Raw genomic sequence first — 21,707 nt, 5'->3', positions numbered from 1 at the left:
TCAGACTGTCCCAATTGGTTTTTGTTTTGTTTTGTTTTAAAAATGACTTTTCTGCTTAAGCTTTATATTTAGAAATAAATCAAGTGCTGCAGAGAAGGAACTAGTGTTTGTTTTGATTTCATTTCATATCTCCCATGTTGAAAAAGATCATTAGAACCAGAGTGACAGGTGTCTTCACCCTAAACCAATGTCTTGCTTCAAAAAGAATCCTCTTCCACTAAAATTCTGTAAGGTTCGTATAATCCAACATTGCTCAAAGCTTTATTATGTTGTATTACTGGTAGCGGGCATGATGCTGATAGTGTTGCATCATATATTGGAATCTGTCATTCATTTGGGTCAGACCATTACAGCAATGAGTTCTCTTGAAGCTAATCTGCCAGCAGTGGGTGGGGCAATAAATGGTAGTACGTGGGACCAGAGAGGTACTTCACACTGCTGGGGAGTGCAGGCACAGATTGCATACTCCTGAACTTAGATTTTTAAAAAAGGAAAGTTACTAGGAGATTATGTATAAAGATGGAAGAATGTGTATATTGGCTGGGGAATGTACAAAATGCAGTGCAGTTGTGCAGAATCCCGTAAGCCTGTTGGGCATTACAGTTATTAGCTAAGCAATGTACAAAATTCAGTTGAACGATGCACATTCCCCAAAGCCCCTTGGAGATTATGCCTAGTGGCTGAATAATATATAAAACATAGTCAGTATATGCACATTCCTCAAGGCCCTTTGGGCATTGTGTATATTGGCTGCAAAATGTGCACAGTTCCATCTTCATGCAAGGACTATGTGCACATTCTCCATGAGAACTGGTGGACTTGCACAACGGGCAGTTGTTACACATTAACCACATTAACACATACAGTTTAGGGAATTTGCATAAGAGTCAGATGGGGTAACAGAGAGATTCATATTTCCCAAGGCCTGTTGGGGGTTATGCGTAACAGTTGGAGAATGTACAAAATTCAGCCAAGATGTGCATATTCTGCAAGGCCTTTTGGAGAGTATGTATATTGACTGGAAAATGTATATAATTCTCTCTTTTTTCATTGAAGGATTATAAGCACATTCTCCTGAGGCCTGGTGAATGTGCACAATGGCTGGTTTTTATGCATGTTAGCCGCTAAATTTACATATTTATTTACACAGAGTGTAGTTGTAAGTCTCTGTTCACCTTTAAATAATTCTTGAAGGACAACCTCAATCCCCTCAACCCCACAATATTTATGCGTCTGTGTCTGTGGGAGCGTACTCTTATAAAGTCTGTATGTGTTATACTTGTCTGCACACCAATCTGAAGATACAGCCTTCAAATATAAATTCATTCTTTCTGAAGAATTAATCTGCTTGAATGGTGTGGAGTTTTTTCCTGGGGAGCGTCAAGCCAACCTTTACAGAATATCTACAGAGCAGTATATTGCACATAGGCTAAGATACCTGATGAAACACTTTAGAAGTTTTTGATATCTCTCCCTGTTGAAGGGCTGATCTTTTGCCTGTTACCCTCAAAGGAACCATTGACACTCGTTATTAAAGATAAGGCATTTGAAATGATGCCCTCTCTACATTTTCATGCTTTTTAAAGATCAGTTCACAGAAAAGCTCATTGAGTCAACTGAAGTTCAATGTATTCTCCCCTCCCCCTTTTTAATCCTTATTTGCAGTTCCCTAATCCAAGGTTGAATGGATAACTTGTTTTCCTTTGAAAGAGATGGTCTTGGGCACTGGCTGGCATGATCACAGATTTCAAGTAAAGTATCACACTCCATAATGTTTATCTCAATTGAATCAGTTTCAGTCTCAGAACCACTTGATGATATTCAGACTTCTATATCTCCAGTCACTGCAATGCTTTGCTGCCTGGGATTCTTTTTTGTGGGTTATCTGCAAAAGGTACTTAAAATAATATAACTATCTCCCCACCACCAGTGCCCGCCCTGAGTTTATGAGTCTTTATGATATGCTTCAGGATAACATTTCATATTGCAGGATATTCAGGGCATGACATTTACCTTCACAAATCTTATATTTGGAGGTTAACAATTACTCTAGTTTATTTTTTTAAAAAAAATGTGTAGATTTCCATGTGCTTTGACGTTAGCAATGTGCTCTTTTTTCTGCTCAGTTATAAGGGGAATTGTTTGACCTACTCTTGCAGAGTGGCTTTTATGTTTCATCTTTCTGAGCAGAATAACCATGTTAAAGGTGACTTAATCCTTAGCATACTTACTTGGAAGTAAATTCAATTGAAATCAGCTCCTTTTTCTTCCAAGTAAATGTATCTGGGACTGGAATATAAGTAGAGATGCTCGAGTAATTTTATATTAGTGAATTCCAGTGTTACTGACATTATCTGCACCTGTAGGACTAATGTATAGACGATTAGTTAGTTATCCACCAGCTCTTGAACTTCACAGTTTTTGGCTCAAATAATGCATCAGAATATGTTTTAAAATGGATGTTGTTTAGACAAAAAATACATTTGAAATATGTGTTTCAATGGAAAAAATTCCTGCAGATGTTTTTAAATGCAGAAATGGAATGTGATGGCCATATTAGTGAACACATGTGAAAGAGAAGCAGACTAGAAATAGATTGATTGATTGATCCATCCCTTAATATAACATAGCTCTCCTAAACCCTATTATAAGGATAACGGTTCCACTGAAATTTATACGTAATACATTTCAGTTACATTATAGCCTTATAAACTTAGGATAAATCCCAGGATATATGATGGCAATTCTTCTTCATGTGATATGTACCTGAACATGAGTGCACTTGGCTGTCCATTGCAAATCATGCCCCTGATTAGCATTCCATTTTTCTCAACCATCTTCTTGCAGTTCCAGCCAGGTAGTACAAGCAAGATATTTCTGCAAGACATTTCTGCAGGCCCTTGTGAGTGCATAAAAGTGGTATATCACAGATTGTGTAGCCTGGTCTAACTACTTTGTTTTACCTAGTGCAGAGGGATATTGCACATCAAAATCTTAATTCCTTTAGAACTATAAAAGATAAAAGAAACAAGGTTGTCAGGCAGAATACTTGGATGTGGAAAAAAAATCTCACAAAAAGTAACAGGATGGAATGAGGAAGATCTGCTTACTGCTTCTTCAAAGTTCCAAGGCTCAGACAGATGTGAAAAGTCAGGGCTGAGCTGAGGCTTGTGGAGTAGAACCCCCAAGACAACCAAGGGCATGTCATCAACAGTGAACTTTTGCGTGTGTTCTGGAAAAGAGAGAACGAACAGAAGCACTCAAGACCCAGACCTAGCAGTTCACACTGGGGTTGACAGATTGACATGATCTGCTGTACAAAAAGCTACACACCAAAGGTCCAAGCATACCAGGAGGGAAGAGTTGCCTCCATCAACTTCTAGGAATAGTGTGTCTGTCTGTGTGTGTGTGTGTGTGTGTGTGTGTGTGTGTGTAATATATTCCACCAGGACTGCTGAAGCTGCTTCAGTTCAGAAGCCAATGTTATACTGCAGGCATGAGTAGAGTGCTCAAATAGACACATGCCTTCACACCATGGAGAACTCGTTCAAGCAAGTGTGTGCAAGGGCCCGTAACAAATACATTGTTACCTAAGGCACAGGAGAATTCCTGCATTGTTCAAATGGTCTTGCAGGTGCCCTTAACTGCCCCACAATGACACCAACTGTGCAAAGAACAACTAGATAGTCTGACAGGGGCTGGTTGTTGTATATCTGCTTACCTGGCTTCACCATGATGTCTAAAACCACTGCCTGCTTCACCGCTTGGCGAGGGATCATAAGTAGGTTGACCTATCATTTATGTGTAGTCATTCTTGAGGTACTGCTGAATGGTTTAGTTCACTTGAAATACAGGCTAATGCAACGTCAAACCAAAGCATATTTACAAAAACAAAACACAAAAAAATAACACCTTTTGATGAATTGCTGGGAAAGGAATAACAATGAAAATGTCATCAGAAGCTCTCCTTATGCTAATAACTGATAATTCATAAATGATTATACTGGAAAATTACACTGGAGAGCCTGTCATCAATGTGAAATAGTATAGATTTCAGTAAGAATTACGACTTGCTATTTACAAGTTTCTCCACGGCAATTTGTCATACTTGTCATTCAACTAGATAGCGACACAGGCTTTATTGGAATGTGGAAGAGGAACCTGCAAAATGATGTGTATTCAGTTTGACTTCTATTGGCTTATAAGAAAATCTAGATTCAGACTTTTTCCTCTCTCTTTTTTTTACCACAGAGATAACAAGTGCTGGAGCTTTTGCATGCATTGTGTTTGAATGTGTATGTGTGGCATGCATTTAAAATATTTATATTCTGCACTTTATTATTATTATCGAAAAGGCATCCCAGTTTCAATCGAAAAATTACTAAAACGCTAACTTAATAACAGAAATTAAAGATAAACACCAATAAGAGCAGGAAAAAAAAATAGCAGAGCATGTTGCACGGACAACAAATCATTCAGAGGCAAATCACATTAGTGTCAGCTTTATTTGATAGGGGAATTTTGATAAGTAGAAAAACTCACAGCATGGACCATCTAGGGATGGGGTGGGGAATCCTCTGACCCAGGGGTTCCCAACAAAATTTTCTCGAGGACCCCTCATCGAGCCACTATTGTGACAAGGACCCCCATTAATTCCTAATCCTAAAATTAAAAAGTGAGAACCAAATTAAGAGTCTTTTTATATTTTATATTTATACGTTTTTTACAGTTCTTCCTCTTCATCTGTAGTCCTTTGTCGTTTTAACGAACCACTTTTTAACCAACGGTCCATTTTTAACTACGCGAACTGTAGCTTCCGCGAAAAACAACGCTTTGTTTACAAACACTACTGTTTGCAAAGAGGCAGCATGCGCCAGGGAGGAGGGAGGGGAACGGAGAAGACAGGGTACCTGCGCAGTAGCGCACAAATGAAGCCAACGCGCGCAAAGCATCTTGGGGAGGTGAGCGTTAGTAGAATGCGCGCGCTGCCTCTTCGCAAAACAGTAGTGTTTGTAAAGCACCACCTAACGGCATACAGCAGAACTACTGCCTCTATCTAATTCTAGTTTTGTGCTAGACTCTGCTCATGCAGGAAGCGGCCAAAACAAAAAATCTGTTATCATACGAAATATATTTAATATATTTTTTTATTCTAATAGCATCTTGCGGACCCCTCTGGCATAGCTCGCGGACCCCTGGGGGTCCCCGGACCACCTGTTGGGAACCACTGCTCTGACCTATAGGCCTAATTAGACTTTCCCACAAGGCCATTTCACCCAAGTCACATCCACCTGCTCCATCCCTGGCATTGTGCATGATGTCAGGTGTGAGGCAGGTAAGGGGGGGGGGCTTGGTGAAAAGGGTATTTGTAGGAAGTACCTGTCAGCTGATTGGTGGTGCATGCAAAGTCCATTTCAAAAATGCAGGGCAACATGATGTTTTGAGAGGGGAGTCTCAAGAAGAGGGGAGTCTCTACAGAAGCCCCTCTCAGAGTTCTCTACCTTAGCCTGAATTTTCAATGGGGATTCTGAAGATCCAACTATCATCCAAAGAGTTGACAATCAGCATTCAAAGCACTGAATTATATTATTATATAATAATAATAATAATAATAATAATAATAATAATAATAATAATAATAATTTATTATTGGCCAAGTACATTTTCCAACATACTTGGAATTTGTTTTGGCTACATTGCAATGTAAACATACACACACTGTTCTACTCACAATACAAATAAGCAAAGAAACCCACCCATAATTGGCCTCCCCTTCAGCTACACATCTACAAATTTAACAATTTAATGGCACAAGGGAAAAAAGTATTCCTGTGCCTGGCCGATTTTGTATATGAAGACCTGTAGCGACGTCCAGATGGGAGTAAATCTAGCAGATGATGACAGGGATGTAAAGGATCTGCTGCAATTCTCTCTGTTCTCTTCTTAACTCTGGTAGCATAGATTGACTCTGTTGTAGGCAAGCTAGCACCAGTTACCCTTTCTGCAATTCTTACAGCTCGTTGGAGCCTTTTCTTGTCTGTCTTGGAGGCTGTACCATACCAAGCAGTAATAGAATTACAGAGAACAGTTTCAATGATGCTTCTGTAAAATTGGATCAACACTTCCTGGGGCAATTTAAATTACCTTAGTTGATGCAGAAAATACAACCTCTAGTGGACCTTTTTAATAATACTATTGATGTTGCTTGACCAATTTAACTTTTGAGAAATTACAGAGCCCAGGAACTTAAAGGACTCTACTACTACAACCATGTTACCAAGGATGGAAATTGGCGGCAGGAGAGAAGAGTGCCTTCTGAAATCAATTACCATTTCAACTGTCTTTTGGGCATTTAGTACCAAATTATTTCTGGTGCACCACGAAACAAGATGGTCTACTTCCTGCCTATATGCAAATTCATCCTCCTCCTGGATAAGCCCAATAACTGTTGTGTCATCAGCAAATGTCAAGATCTTAACTGATGGATCAGTTGAGGTACAGAAAACTGGGCTTTTGAACACCCCTATGATGTTAGGTGATTGACAGGTGAGCAGCTCCAACCTCCTGTCAAACTGGGCCTGGGTGGGGTGAGGAATAGAACAATTCAGCCAACCAGGCTAGAAAGGTTCTGTATCCTTGATCTATGGAGACACCAGAGGATCAATTTGCTACAAAGCACGCAAACTGCCCCTCTGTCTCAAAGGTCAAGTCTTTCACAAGAACTTTTGTTGCTGTTATTTTCTGAGCAGTGACACAGATGGATTGTTTTCTGCTGCCAGTGGAAGAAGTTTTAAATATTAACTGGGAGTTCTTAGCCTGCTATGCAACTTTTACATTCTGACTGCACAGCTGTAGTCAGAAATGCCACCCAGTAAAGGTTTTTTTTTCCGCAGGGGGAAAAAAAGCTTCCCTTTCTTTTTGTTTTAGCAATGATAAAAGGGGGGAAAGGATCTGTGAAAATAACTGCTGATAATTATGCCAATTACAACTGGGTTTTTACTCCTGTGCCAATTGCTAAAGTGCCCATTAAAATTGACAAAACAAAGCAAAACTTTCGGGGGGGGGAGGCAGATGTTTATATTTATTCAGCTGTAACTTGTTTTCTAATGTTGATTAATGACATGCATTGTTTGTCAAATGTGCTTAGGCCTAGTAACAAATATCAAGATTAATGAGTTATGAATTATTACCTCTGATTGCCTTTGCATTTATGTCAGTTAGGATCACATCAAGTCTATATCCCTCCCACATGACAGTGGAAAGAGCCTCTGCATACAATGATGCTGAATTTTGTTACTTCTCATTTGGCAAGTTTTAGATTATTTCGGAAATCATGCTATTTAAAATAATCCAGGATTATTTTAAACTAGTGGGAGAAAATTGGGTAGTAGCTGGGTTTCTTTTTTTCCCCTCCAGTGATTTTTCTCTCTTAAAAAGAAAATTAAAAACTTGTAGACAGACAGCAGTAGGAGCTGCAAGACCAGAACACAGTAATTTTATTTGGGAAAACATTTTTTTAATCTTAACATCAATGCTACAGTTCCTATACAGAGATAATAATTAACCACAGTGAGCTTTTAACTCACAATATTTTAAAATGTCTCTTAATGCCTAAACAAATTAGTTAACTCATTAGTTAACTCAGCTATATGAGTTAAACAGCATGAGTTAAATAAGTAATTAAAGATGGTGTTACATTCAATACTGGATTTCTTTCAGTCAACTTAACATCAGAATTGTTCACCATCTCAGATTCTTTGAATGCCAACCCTATCCGAAGTCCATAGAAAATGTTTTATATGATGAAAACCTAGATTTCTCTGTCCAAAACACTAGTAGATGTTCTTCATGGGGGGAGAAGTGAGAGAGACTGAAGTTTTCAAAACGAGGCATAAAATTCAAATGGAAGCAACTGGAACCTCTGAAAAGTTGGTTCTTTGAAGAGTAAACATGGATTTCAGTTTTTTAAGTTTGCAGACATGAAGGAAGCCTTCTGTACCTCCCTTCAAGGTAGATTCTTCCCCTGCAGCTTGGCAAAGGGACTGGTATTTTACCCAGTGGAGGCGATGTTTGTAGTTCATCAGAGTTAATACTTGGTGGGAATTAATTACAGAAGGCTTTCAGAAGGAACAAAGACAGATGACACTGCTGTTTCAGACTACTGAGACAAAAAGTAAGCTTTTTATTGAATAAAAAAGAGCAAGTGTGTTTTTATTTGTCTGGAAAAAAGGCGATACTTGAAAGCCTAATCAAACACTTTCATAAACTAAGGATTGCATGACAACAATAAAGAAAGGGATACAGGAGCAATAGAAATTGTGTGTGTAGAGAGAGGGATTTGTGCGAACAATAAGAATTTGATGCTAGAAAATATATTGGTCCTCTTGAGGCCCCAAATATAAGATGCTTGGTGATCAGGGCCAACACAAGACATACTGTGCCCTCAAATGGTTGCTCTGAGAGAGATAGCATAGCATCTTCTGTGACAATGTATGATATTGGGTTGGAGCATCACTAATTTTATTCCTACTTATTCCATCAAGATAAAATGTGGCCATTATGGTATGAATCCAGTCCAGGTGACCACTTGCAATATTTTTGCATTTGGGATACCTTGCTGCAGCTGCTGCTACCTATTTCACATAATCAAGAAATGATTTAAGGGCTTGCTCACAGGTTTTCGCACTTCAGATCAGGGGAGGAAGTGTGTGTGGACTCGTCCACACTTTTGCTTCCCCCATGCTTAGAAAGCATGGGTCCAAGCGGTTTTCTCCTTGCCCCACTCCTTTTCCAGGGAAAATCCACTCTTCAGCTCTAAGTTGGAACAAACTGCTGTCCACAGAAAACCTGACTGTCGTTTGCTCCAGTTGAGCACTAAAGAGCAATTTTCCCCAGGCGAATACAGTGTGACAAGAGGAAGTGTGGATAAGCCCTAAGTGGTAATTTTTAGGGTAGTATTATAGATTATATATATATATATATATAGTCCACATAGTTGGCGCTCTCCTCCACAGTGCACACTGATGACAAAACCCCTTGAAGTGGAGTCACACACCACATGGCTGAGCAGAGAAACTTTAGGCAACTACGCTAGTAAAATACCCTATTGAAGTCACCTGGATCTTTTTAGTGTCTTCTTATTCAGGGCATGAGATATTGTCCAATAAAACATCTGAGATATTTATGTCATCTCAGTTTGTGTTGAGGTCTCATAGAATTGCTAATTCCAAATGATCATGCAACTTTTCAAGGCATATTTATACTCCTTTAGAAGCATGTAGAAGCTTCTCATTGGAAATCTTGGAAATCTTAGGGAATCTCATTGGAGATCTTAGGAAACTGTTGCGTAAATCACATCATATGGCATCCAGCCCAAGCAAGTAATGGATTCTGGTCTGCCTGGGGCTTGATTAATCTTGTACTGTTGCTTCCTGCTGTGGATTGTACAAAAAAGAGAGTTTTCAAGTATTCCATAAGCCACAATACATAGACACCAAGCTGTGTTTTCCTTGGTAGCTCACCAGCTGTAGGGGGCTATCCTATGATCTCTTGTCAACCAAACCTCTTCCTTAGACCATTGTTATGCTGGTCTATGACTGTAATAAAGATTTGATTGATTACATTGTAAAATTACATTGCATATTAACATCAACCTAGCATGTTAATACAGAAATTGGGACTTAAGGGTGGGAGAGAGGAACCTAGGCTGTTACAAACCAGCACAAGTTGTGAAGTTAAGGGGAAGAACCCTAAGGAAAGCACTTCACATAATCTTTTTTTCTCTCCAAATTGTCAGCAAGCTCCCAGGCATCCTTCCACTTGGTTCATTTGGCTGAGAAGGTGAAGGCTGGCACCAGGCTAAGGTTTACATTTCCCCAAATGTCAACCTTATATAATGTGTCATATTATTGGCCATGTTTCAGAGTTGTACTTTGAGAATTAGATTTCCTCAGCTCCATGTACTTCAAAGGACAATTTTATTGTGATGATTATCATTTTAAGAGTGTTGTTAGAATAAATATTTGGGAAAGATACTTGCCCTTCTAGTGTATGTTTTGTTGGAAGCAAATGGTAATGGAAAATGTCATTAATGAATTCACATAATCTTGCACCATGTGCCAGGGATTGTACAGAAAACCCAATTCTCTCTTTTTTGAACCACTCAGTGGAATTGCAATGGGACGAAACATGCACTGTAAATATATATAAGAATATATGCAATAATCTTGCAAAGCAGGCATGGAATGGAAGCAACAGACAACAGGCTTAAATTCCTTGCTCGAGATGCTATAAGACTGTCTTTGAGGTTCCTTGCAATATTGAAAGCTTTGTACATCCTGATAAAAGGACTACTCCTTTTTAATGGAGCTCACAATCTGATTTCTATATTAAAAGGAAGTTGGCAATTAGTCTGTGGCTGGATATAAAGAATAATAAGAGAATAAAAAGGTAACAAAAAAAATTAGGCAGGTTTGAAAGAAATCAAAAGCGCTGAAAGAAAACCCCAGACTTGAAACATTTCTGTGTAACTGCTGAAAGCATGAAAGAGCTTTCAGCTTGTCAGATGCATGTTTGATGGAGCTGGGATTTCAAACATCTACTGCATTTTTATATTCGAGAACAATGCTCCTTTTTATTATTCTGCTAAGGAAAAAGCACTTGTTTCATTTATTTTGCCTGTTAGTAGTGCAATTCTTTGAACAGCCAACCTATTTCTACCAGCTACATCTTGTCTCTGTACTGCTGTTTTTGTGTGTGCGCACGTGTGCAAAAGATTGTTATATTTGTACATTAATTTAGCACTATGGCTTGATACTTTGGTGATATAATGGAGATGTTCATAGGATGGGATTGCAGTATCGCTCTCAATTATGAAGTCCACTCCCCTCCCCCTTTTAAAAAGAAATACATCAAGATTTGTTCTCTCTCTTTGGTATAGTTCAGCCAGTGGCCTTCATATAATAATGGTCACACTTTGCACTGAATGTGGCTCAGATAGTTAATGTGATCCCTTTGAATAGCCAGACCGGCATGGTGGATTTCTACCAGCTGTGTCGTGCCTCTGAACTGCAAAAAAATGAAGAAGAAGAAAATGCTTCTTATTAGAAAAATGTGATTATATTTGTACATTAATTTAGCACATTAGATTTATATTTGGTGATATAACGGAGGTGATTGTAAGATGGGATGGCAGTATCACTCTCAGTTACAAATCCCACCCACATTTCTCCCTCCTCTAATAAGAAATAAATCAAGATTTGTCCTCTCTTTAGTACAGTTCAGCCAGTGGCATTCATGTAATAGTGGTCACACATCGCACTGAATCGTCCTGCAGGTGCTAGAATTATCAGCTCACCTTGCTCTACTTCTTTAAGCCTGCATGTGAGCATTGATTAAACGAACGATAAGGTCCGTGATAGATCAATTTTTTTCCCACATTTTTAATTTAGGAGGTAAAAGATTCTATCACTGCCGAGACTGAAAATTATGGCTGAGATAATAGAGGTCTGACTCTAGTTGAAGTTAAAAAGGAAAAAGTTGCCCCTCAAATGTCAAGGCACCTCGTGGTCCAAGATGATTAAAACTAAACTGTTTGCAATATGAATCCCAAGGTGCTGCTATATCTCAGCTGCCATGACATTTCGCCTGTGACTTTTCATGGCTTGTTAATAATGTATAGCCACCCCAATATAAATTTCCAGTGACAGAACTGGCCTGTTAGAGTGGAGTAGTTAACAAGATTTATTCTGCACAGAAAATGCAGATTTGAATGGGGAGGAAATCAGGACGAATGTCAAAAGAACTTTTCACTGGGCTATCTTATTTCATGGGAACTCGGAAGCGACGTCTTTCATTTTGATTTGTTATTCTCTTCGGGGCCCTAATTATTAGAGGGAGAAAAAATATTCTTCCAACCATTTTCTTACTCTTGAGGATTAAGATGCATTCAGACAAATAGGAATCCCAAGCAAACGTAGTAATATGTCCCTGCCCATTTATCTAGACAGAATGTGCCTAGCAAACAGGTAAACGTTTTGGTGCAAGCGTGGTCTCAGTAACTTCAGTTGCTGTTAATTGCTCCTGAATAACCTCAGCAAACTCCTGTGTTTGAGGAAGACTGTTTTTGAGATGGTAGCATTCAACCTGGCAGTTATACAAATTATTCATAAGCTGTGAAATGTCACCAGAGAGATGAAAGGAGATGAGAAAAGGGTACAGGTGAGAAACAGAGACAAAGAACAATGGGCTACAGCAGGATATGGATTAGAATTGGATTGGGGGGAGGTAGTTTGACATTTGGAGAGTCGCAGGCCCAATATAAAACTGAAGGGAGTTGTTCAACCAGAAGACAGATAAGCTTTGTCGATAACCTCTGGATATATGAACATATGAAGCTGCCCTACAGCTGGGGAAGAGACTCTGTGCTTTCATTCTCAGCCTGATTTGGGGAGCAAATAATAGCTATGGCCATAAGAGCTATAGCTTTCAGTTTGGTATTTTATCAGTAGAGATGCAATTTATGTCAAAAGCACATTATTGACTAAAAAAAGACTTTGGGAATAAACTTAAAATCTGTCACTGTGTTCCCTGTTAAATCTGCTGTTTTGTGGGTTTTCTTCCGACCTTCTTAAACTGGTGTTCTACTCTGGCAGGAGTGTTCTTGCTATAGTACATGCTAAGGTCAATTAAATGCACACTTGCATTTCCTTTCATTATTTTATGATCATCCCAAAACTCACTGGCAATGCAACTGTTAGAGCAGCAATTTCATCTGACAGTGTTCCAAAGCAAATATACTCGGAAGCTGTATTCCTACCTACCTCTTATATTGGACACCAGGCACTGCCCTTTAAAATCTCCAACTGAAGTGGGAGATAAAGCTGCAGTGAGTGCTGAAAAAGAAAGATAAGAGGGATTCTGTTGGCATCTCACTGCAAATAGATGGATGGTTTTTCCAAGTTTCATATAAATATTAAACACTGTGAGTGGGACAGTGGAATCTGGTGAGCCCCACACAGCACATCTCCTGGGAAGAATCAGAAGGTATGGCATTTCTGGCAGGGGCAGCCCATCCCGTTTCGCCACCTGAGGTGAAATAGGATGGTGCTGCCCCGCTGTTGCCAAAGCCCTGTCCCCCAAACCACCTTTACCTGGATCATGCCGCAGCAGCCACAAAACAACAACGGTGGACTATAACAAGATATCATGAGATCTCAGCAGGCAGGGATCCTGTGAGGGTGCCTCCTCTTGGGGTTCTGCCGCCTGAGGTAGCTGCCTCAACCTGCCTCATGCGTGGGCCATCTGGCCATGATCTCTGCCTACAGAGCATACCCCATATCATCTCACAGAAGTGGAACCATCACAAAGTGATGCCCTGAATCCATCAAGACATCCCAGAAGAACTTGATGCCTGAAAATATGGAAAATCAACAAAATCAACAGTCCAGCAAAAAAAACCCCCATCAACCCCTAGGTTACAATAATGTGTGTAGGCCGTCATACTGTTTTCTGCCACAATGTTGTGTTGTAAAGTGAACTGAAATGGATCTTAAAAGCCAGTGTCATGTGGTTTTCCTCAGTGCAACTTGGCAGCCCATAAGAGTGGTTTCTGGGCCAAAGTTGAACAATGTGAATGTACAAATAACATAATAGGTGGTGGTTGTCTAACAAAAATTAGTCTAAACTAAGATTGAATATGTAAAAAATATATAAACAAAACATTTATTCAAGGGGGGGGAACCCAACTGTACTATACTGCACTATGTTTATATTGTACTATGGAATTTATTAAATCTTTAGGTGCCCGGATGGATTCTCTGGTCAGTTTTGTGAAGCAGACATTAATGAGTGCATCTCATCTCCTTGCCAGCATGGTGCCGGTTGTGAAGACCTTATTAATGGATACTTCTGCAGATGTCAGGAAGGTAACCACTGAAATGATATTTTCATGTCATAAAGGATTTAATTCCTGAAGGACTTTTGAATGCAAAGAACATTCTTTTTTTACATGCCAAGATAAAGCAGCGCATACTGGAAATTAAACTCTGGAGCTAATGCTTTTCTGTAAACAGAAAGTAATGCATGCAGAAACTCCTATTGTCTTGCTTCCAGAGTGATTCCGAGGTGCAAATTGATGTAACCTCTTGATCAAAATAGACACTTTTCAAGGGAAGCCACTGAATGCACTTAAAATATTGTCTGAAGTCCAAAGGTAGAATGGGGTGTTTTAATTTGCATTTTAAAGTGGTTAATTGTGCCATGGTTTGGACAGAATGATTAAACATTACTGTGAAAGAAAATGGTGAAACTAATTGTTTACACTTTGAATTAAGACAGTTCTTGGAATTGGGTTAGTGACTAGACACATCTAATGGGATCATTTCAGACAGTCTTCTGGCCCTCAAACATATCATCAGGTGCAGGGGGGGGGGGAGTAGTGGCTTTCTGAGAATAAATGCAACTAAATAAACATGTGCTTTGAGATTAATACCCTTGTTTAGAGCATCCCTGGCGTCATGTGCTTCCTCTTTCCCTTCACTTCCTTGCGTCTTCAGCTTGGCTGGAATGCAAATAACCACACAATTAGTTCTGCCAATTCAAAGGACTTCTGAACCGCTGTAAGGCAAGCAACTTACAAAACTGAGGGGGTGGGGGTCTTTCAATAGCATATTGTGCTATAGCACAAGGGACCTGCTGATCAAAAGTCATGTCTAAGGCAGCTCCTTGGATTGTGACCTTCCATGGCCATATGCCTATTGACAGCAATTGACCCTGATTTATGCAGCACACTTGGGATGTGAGGAATCTGTAACCAGGTATGTCAGGGGTGCCAACTTGAATAAAATATTGTGGGGGGGCAGGTAAACCCCACCTCACATAATCGATCACCTGATGCAGTGCACACACACCATTTGAATGGCAATGCCCCTAGGAGTTGACTTCTTTGAGATATGCCGACATTTTCATATTCATCTTAAAGCAGGCACTGGGGGTTTGTAGCAGCTTTAGAGATTGAGATTGGAAATATAGCATTGAGGGGAAGGCACCCAGTTTCTTCAGAGCCACTGCTCTGATCAAAATGGGAGCTTCCAGTGGCTGCTTTAGAAATGACAATGTTGATAGTTTGCCTCACTGTTGTCAGATGCTTAATGGGCACCATTGAGCCAGCATTAAGCACTTGGAAAGATTGAGAGATTTAGACACATATGATTAACACTCTTCCACTGTAATTAGTTTGATAGGGGGTGTATTATATAAATATATCTCACATATTGCATGTATGATATATTTGAGAAGCATGCCATAGTATTAATATTTTTTTATCTTGGCTTTCTGTTCTTAGGGAAACATGCATTTTTTATTGTTTTTTAGGACTGCATACAGTCCTAAAAATACAGCAAACAAGAGTTTTTTGTAGGACGTTACTGGTGCTGTTAGGTTCTGCATGAACAGGAAACCTCCCCACATGTAAGAAGCATAACATGCTGGCCCTAGCCCCCTCCCCCAACCTGCCTCCCTGCCCCCCCTTGCCTCCCCAGTCCTTGACCTTCCTGTGTTGAGGTCTGAGGTTTTTGCTTTGTTTGCTCCCATTCACTTGAGTACCAGCAGAATCCTCTGCATTGACCAGGCATCCATGTAATTTTGGGTTCTCAGTCAGATGGGGCAGAAGGCAAATGTGAGTACAAACTCCCTTCACTTCTCCCTGCTCAACAAAGGACCAAGCAGGCATGATGATGCACACTAGGAAATTGAAAAATAGAGACACTTGGTTCGTGTTTTATTTTTTACTATTATGTTTGAATGGGGGGGGGAAGAGACATATCAAGAGATTTGGATGTGTACACACACAGATAGAGACTTTTAACATGTTTTTTACAATAGCAAAGTTCAATGAGATACACTTTTTCCCTTCTAACAGGCTGGGAAGGCTTCCGTTGTGAAGAGGATATCAATGAATGTGCATCAAATCCCTGCATGCATGGGATTTGCATCCAGAATGAACCAGGCTTGGGCTACACCTGTTACTGCAAACCTGGATTTGTGGTATGCTATTGAAAATCTTGCTAGATGTGTTATGATTGCACATACCCACAGTCCTCTCTGCAGGTGGAAAACTATGTATCAAGGAAGGGGGATTTTGCCTGCTCTCCTTCTTGTGTTGCTCTGATTGAGTCCTCATCTGTTGTCTGAAATGGTGCAGTCAAATAGGTGTCCACCTCTTTATCTATTATTTCTGGGAAGATGCTGAATGTTTCCCTGGCAGGGATATATCTGGATTCTTCCATGCAGTTTGTCAAAGTTAAATTTGGAGTTTTAGGCTTATAGAAGCCCCAATTGAAAATCACCTTTGTGCTATAAACTGGCTCTAACAGCACCAGTCAAGTGTTTAGTGCTGCTTTGGTTTGCTGAGTCACTCTTGAGCTGTGACACACACACACCCCAATACCACAACTCTATGGCTGTGTTGTAAAAAAAAAAAGCAACTGTAGAAGAGGAAAAAGCACCCTGCATCCATAACCCAATCAAGTTGCAGGATATTCTGTTTCCTAAGGGTGCTCTGTGTATATCCATCCTTCCCACTTCATTAACCTTTTTTACACTTGAGCCAGGAATTGTGTCCATGTATACCAACCTGTTTCTTTGCCGTAGTGATTTTATCCTGCCTGTTCTACTCGCACCAGATCTTACCCTCTTACCTCGCACAGATTGCTCTTGCTGAATTTGGATTTCTGGCTAATAATGCACAACAAATTTCCTGTTCAGTAGATATGCATTATTTATTTGTCAGCTTTACAATAAATCTCCCAAGATATGCAAGCAGTTATTCAGATGAATCCCATTCTTTTCCTATTGGGGGGAGAGACCCGAATAGGGAAGAAACTGCTGTTAGAAGAAAAAAACAACAACGGTTAAGATCAAAGTGATTTACGTATGTGGTTTATTTAGTATCACTCCCCAATAGTTTAATTATATAATACATCAATTTGAAATCTCAAAGAGCTGAACAACTGCATTATTTCATCTCTGTCAACGCACAACTTGGACTTTTTAAATAGAAAAAGATGTTTTCGATAAATAAAAACAGAAGAAAGGGCCGGCTGGAATTATTTTGCCTGATAGTTCTCATTTGAAGCTTCAGACTGGGGCTTTCAGGGGACATTAGCCACATATTTTTGCGCAGAGATAAGCAAGGATAAGGGGGACTTTTACAGAGCAGGATATTCATGTTGGCACAAGGTTTTCTGGCCCAAACACCATATCATCGGACATGTGTGCTATATGGGTGGAATCCAATTGTTCCATTCCATGAGTAGAAGGACTTTTGACCCAGCAAATCCCTCCACTAGTGGATGGAGGGGAAAATATACTTATCTGTTCCTGCTCCCCAGTGCATTCCATTTCTGCCCCTTCCAGATAATCTGATCTGAATGGTTGAGGAACCCTCTGGAAGGTGGCACAAACCTGTGCGGAGAAGGAGAAATCTGAATATCCCCTCCCTGCCTCTTCCATTATTGGATGCCTTGCTAGTTCAAAGACTCTTCCACAAATGGAAGGAGTCTTTCTATTTGCATAAAGGCACAACTGAGCAGAAGCACACAAACACCCATACTTTGAACACAGAGAGAAGAAAGGGTCAAACAGTGCTAGTGCTAACTGTATGTCAAGACCAAAATGCAAGGCAGGAATTGCAAAAAATATCTGTGTGTATGATGTTGATTTGGAGATTTTCAGAAAATTCCATCCTTAGCCACAGTAGTATTTGCAACTCTTGCAATGGTGCTGTGACTAGTAGGCAGATTTTGCAATGAGTGCATACTCAATGAAAAGATAGGTATGCCATAGCAAAGGTCATCCTGTGGCTCCTTAGACAGGCAACACATTTCTTGATTCCCCAAGAGTTAACTTCAATTTCAGTGTATTGCAACCTGCTTTGTAAGGATGTGGCATCCTCATGCTGCACAAATCAAGTTAAAGTGTGGAATAAACTGTGTACTTTTCAGACAGTACAACATAAAGTAATTATAGCATCAGAACATATTTTTTGTTTACACCCTTGTATATCACTTTGGTTCAATCTCCGAGAAGCATATTGTTAACTTTAAAAGGCAGACAACTTGGGAACAAAACTGTTTTAGGATATAGAATGTGATAGGGACTGTGAGATGGAATCTTTATTTTAATATTGGTAGTTCACTCTTTGAACTGATTGGAAGTCAAAATGCCATAATTAAATTGCAATTGAAAAGCCTGGGTCTCTGTCATGAAATCAATAAAGGGAAAAATCTCAGTGGGGTTAAATTAATTTTGGGAAGTGCAGTCTGCCCAGCTGAAATAAGACAGTATCTCTTTCTTTTCTTTTTGGGTGACGGGGAGGCAGAATCAAAAGAAAGCAATAATTTGAACCATTTAATGTGACAAGGAAATGGAAATGGCCTTCATAATGACTTTTTAAAAACTTCTCCTCTAGGGCCGAAGCTGTGAGCTTAATTACGACGATTGCTTAATACGTACCTGCCCTGCTGGGTTTCTCTGTGTGGATGGAATAAACAATATCACCTGTTTACCTGCAGTCCCCCAAAGGGGACAAACCATCATCGAAATGGAAGGAGTGCCCCCTAGTGAGCCATTACAGAGAGGCCTCGCATCAGCCCATCCAAGCCTCTCGCCTTCTGACCTTTATATTTTTCAAACTTCCACAGGTAAGAAAGTACAAGTATTATGAATAAAAGACTGAGAGGTTCTAAATGAAATCCTGCCCTTTCAGTGTGTGCAGTTTTAAATTATTTTTATAAGGATTAATGTCTTCTGTATTCTGTGTTCTCATCTGTATCCTTTCAGGGTCCCCCTCCTCAAACTCTGAATTCTGCTCTCTTTAACTAAGCACCTGTCTTGTCTCTGTCAATTTGAATGCCATTTTTTGTTTGTTAGAACTCCTGGTGAACTGAATGCAAAAGCACAGGGACAATATCCCCCTCTCCACTCCAGCTGTTGGCCTACACTGTATAGAGAATTGCATTTTTTCCATAACTTGTTTGGCTTTTCATTTGAGCTTGGCTAATATGTGTGACTTCATATGCTCCCTAATACGTCTCTGCCCCCTCTGTTAGTGCAGTCCTCTTCAGACTGGAAGGCAGATGACGGCACTTTGAGAAACTAGCCTTTCCTTTCCCTGGCACGTATCTTTCTTGTGTGCATCTTTCCCCAACCTCTTGATGTTTTCATACATAAGAATGCCTGTAACAAGCTCCTCCGGGTTTTGCACATTTCCACTTTTCTTCTCACTCCTTTGTGCTTCAAATTCAGAAAGGAAAAGAATCCGCTAGCATGGAAACCATTAAAAATGGAATAGTGTCTTAAATGCAGTGGCCTATTTTGAGTGTCATGTGTCTGAGCCCATTCATTCAACTACAGCTCTTCTAAACACTGTGCTATTGAATAGCGAACTTCAAAATGCATGCTTTGTTCCCTCTTTCGGCCTGATCTTTTGCTGTTTTTCTTTCCTTTTTTAAAAATCTAAGTAATATTTCTTCTTGATGTAGATAAGCAAATTAAATGTGACCCAATTTGTAAATATAATTATCTTTGTAACTTTTCCAGCTTATTGTGGCTGCCCCTCAAGTTCTCAATGGTACAGATCTGTAATTTATCCTTTTTATATTGATTCTCAGGGAAAAAATTGATTTAGCAAATTTAATACATCTCTTCCAAGCAATGCTATTTGTTCTGGCTACAGCCCTCACCATGTGAATAATGTGAGGCTTTTGCATTTAGTCAGCTCTTGAGGTCACTAAAAAATTTCTTACACTTTTATTAAGAATATGATTTACGGAGTTGTATTTGTCTGCTCTGGGATGCCTGGGTGAGAATTAATGGTTTTCAGGTAGCAATGTAATTTGCTGCCGATCCAGCCTAGGGCCAAAGTTGTTCATTTTTTATTTTCTTCTAACTGCGCCCCTTACTTTTTATCCTCTAAAGGTCTGCAAAAGACAGACTTTCTCAACCATGGGATTCTCGCAACCTCTAGCATGGCTAAATTAATGTCCAGCATACCACTTGAAGGCACGGGACTAGGATCATTAGCCACCAATAGTGAGTCTTCAGCAGCATTCTTGCTCACTTCCTCAGCAGACATTCCCACCTCACAGTTGTTGGGATTTGCAGGTCCGTTTGCAACAAGAATAACGTCCGACGTAACAACTGAGCCATGGGCAATGATTGATAGTTCAGGAGATTTAACACTAGTCTCTCTCTCACAAGATGAGTATGATATAACCTCATTTATCACAGACTCCTTAATGACGGTTCCAGTTCCCTCTGTGCAAAGTTTGTCAGTAGGGAACCATCAGGCTCTTGCTTTATCTGCTACAGACGTGAGTTCAGTAATTAGTAGCATACCAGAGACCTTGATTGAATTAAATAGTCACTCATTACTCTCCCCCAGATTCCAGCCTGCCACTCTGGCAATTGCATTTTCAGTTCTCTCCATGTTGTCTCCAGAGGATACTAGAGAGCAATCGGCTGCTTCCCTAATATCGACAGGCAAAGACTGGATTTTACCAAAGCCCTCTGTGATACCTGTTTTCCCTCTTGAAGCAGCCATTTCAGAAAAGGTAGGCGGCTTTAGCTCATCAGTTATGCAGCAATCCAAAAGGCAAACATCCTTTGACCTCAACTGGCAAACTACAGGTTCTTTAAGCAAATTAAACCAAACGTGTGCAACGGGTTCTTCAGCTGACATGAAACTCTCCAATGAATTCTCAGATCAGGTTCTGCATAGCAAAGAGCCTCTCTTTCATGAGGTGTTCTGGATGAATTTGGTGTTATTAACCAGCTGCTCCACATTAATGAGATCTACTGCCGGTACTTCTGGGCATTCATTTGTTTCAGCTCGGGGAACGGCATCATTGGCAAAATTCACAGAAGTATCTTCCTTGCATCCTACCGAACAAAGCAGATATAAATTCACTACAGAGGGGTATTTCCTAACTAGGCCCTTGGAGGAACCAAGCACTGAATTCTCATGTGTTTATTTGGACTGCGTAGCAACTGTTCTTTTACAAACTGTCCATTTAGAGCCATCGTTTCCGACCATCTCAGCTTCTCAAAGATCAAACATGTATTTGAGTAGGAAATTAACTGACGTGGAACAGCTGGACTACACATCACATGATCCAGTTATGGAGATGTCTCAGTCATTGACTCAGGGTACATTGTTAGCTTTTCATCTGAGCAATGCTCTTCACGAAGAAAATGGCACCCATGTTGCATCTCATTCCAATAAGTCCACATCACATGAACCAGGAAGTTCAGAGGGGATTTTTGATTTGCACCTTGAGCATGCAGGCACTTCAAAAAGAGGCTCAGTGGTTGTTTTTCTTCATGGGCATTTATCAGCCTTTTCTGATATGGCATCCTCTTCAGTACTAGCTGACCAGCCACTCCCTACACAAACATACTTTGCGAAAATCTCAGCGACACAGTACCTTTCATTTTCTGATGAAAATCAGGCTTCAACTGTAATAGATGGTACTTCACAGCAGTATTTGAAGTGGACTGATAGTACAGATGAAGAACGTATGGCAAGTTCAGACATCCCCTTATCACAGTCACACAGCATGTCAGTAGTAGCTTCAACTGTCACCCCTTACCAGCTGACAATGTCTGGTGAGTTGCTGCTTTTTTTTCCCTTTTCCCTTTTACTTCTA

The 21,707-nt window shown here is 40.0% G+C and overlaps 1 protein-coding gene across 1 annotated transcript in view; it reads left to right on the top strand.

Annotated features, from left to right (window-relative positions):
- EYS (EGF-like photoreceptor maintenance factor) overlaps nucleotides 1-21,707 on the top strand; it is a 396,345-nt gene that overhangs the window by 106,846 nt on the left and 267,792 nt on the right. The window contains exons 10-13 of the mRNA XM_088665821.1: nucleotides 13,801-13,925; nucleotides 15,920-16,044; nucleotides 18,470-18,701; nucleotides 19,978-21,666. Of these exons, the coding sequence (XP_088521947.1) occupies nucleotides 13,801-13,925; nucleotides 15,920-16,044; nucleotides 18,470-18,701; nucleotides 19,978-21,666 (2,171 nt within the window). The remainder of the gene's footprint in view (nucleotides 1-13,800; nucleotides 13,926-15,919; nucleotides 16,045-18,469; nucleotides 18,702-19,977; nucleotides 21,667-21,707) is intronic.

This window comes from Zootoca vivipara, chromosome 3, assembly GCF_965207765.1.
Source record: "Zootoca vivipara chromosome 3, rZooViv2.hap1.1, whole genome shotgun sequence".
NCBI classification, from domain to species: domain Eukaryota; kingdom Metazoa; phylum Chordata; class Lepidosauria; order Squamata; family Lacertidae; genus Zootoca; species Zootoca vivipara.
This window is presented reverse-complemented; position numbering and strand designations above follow the sequence as displayed.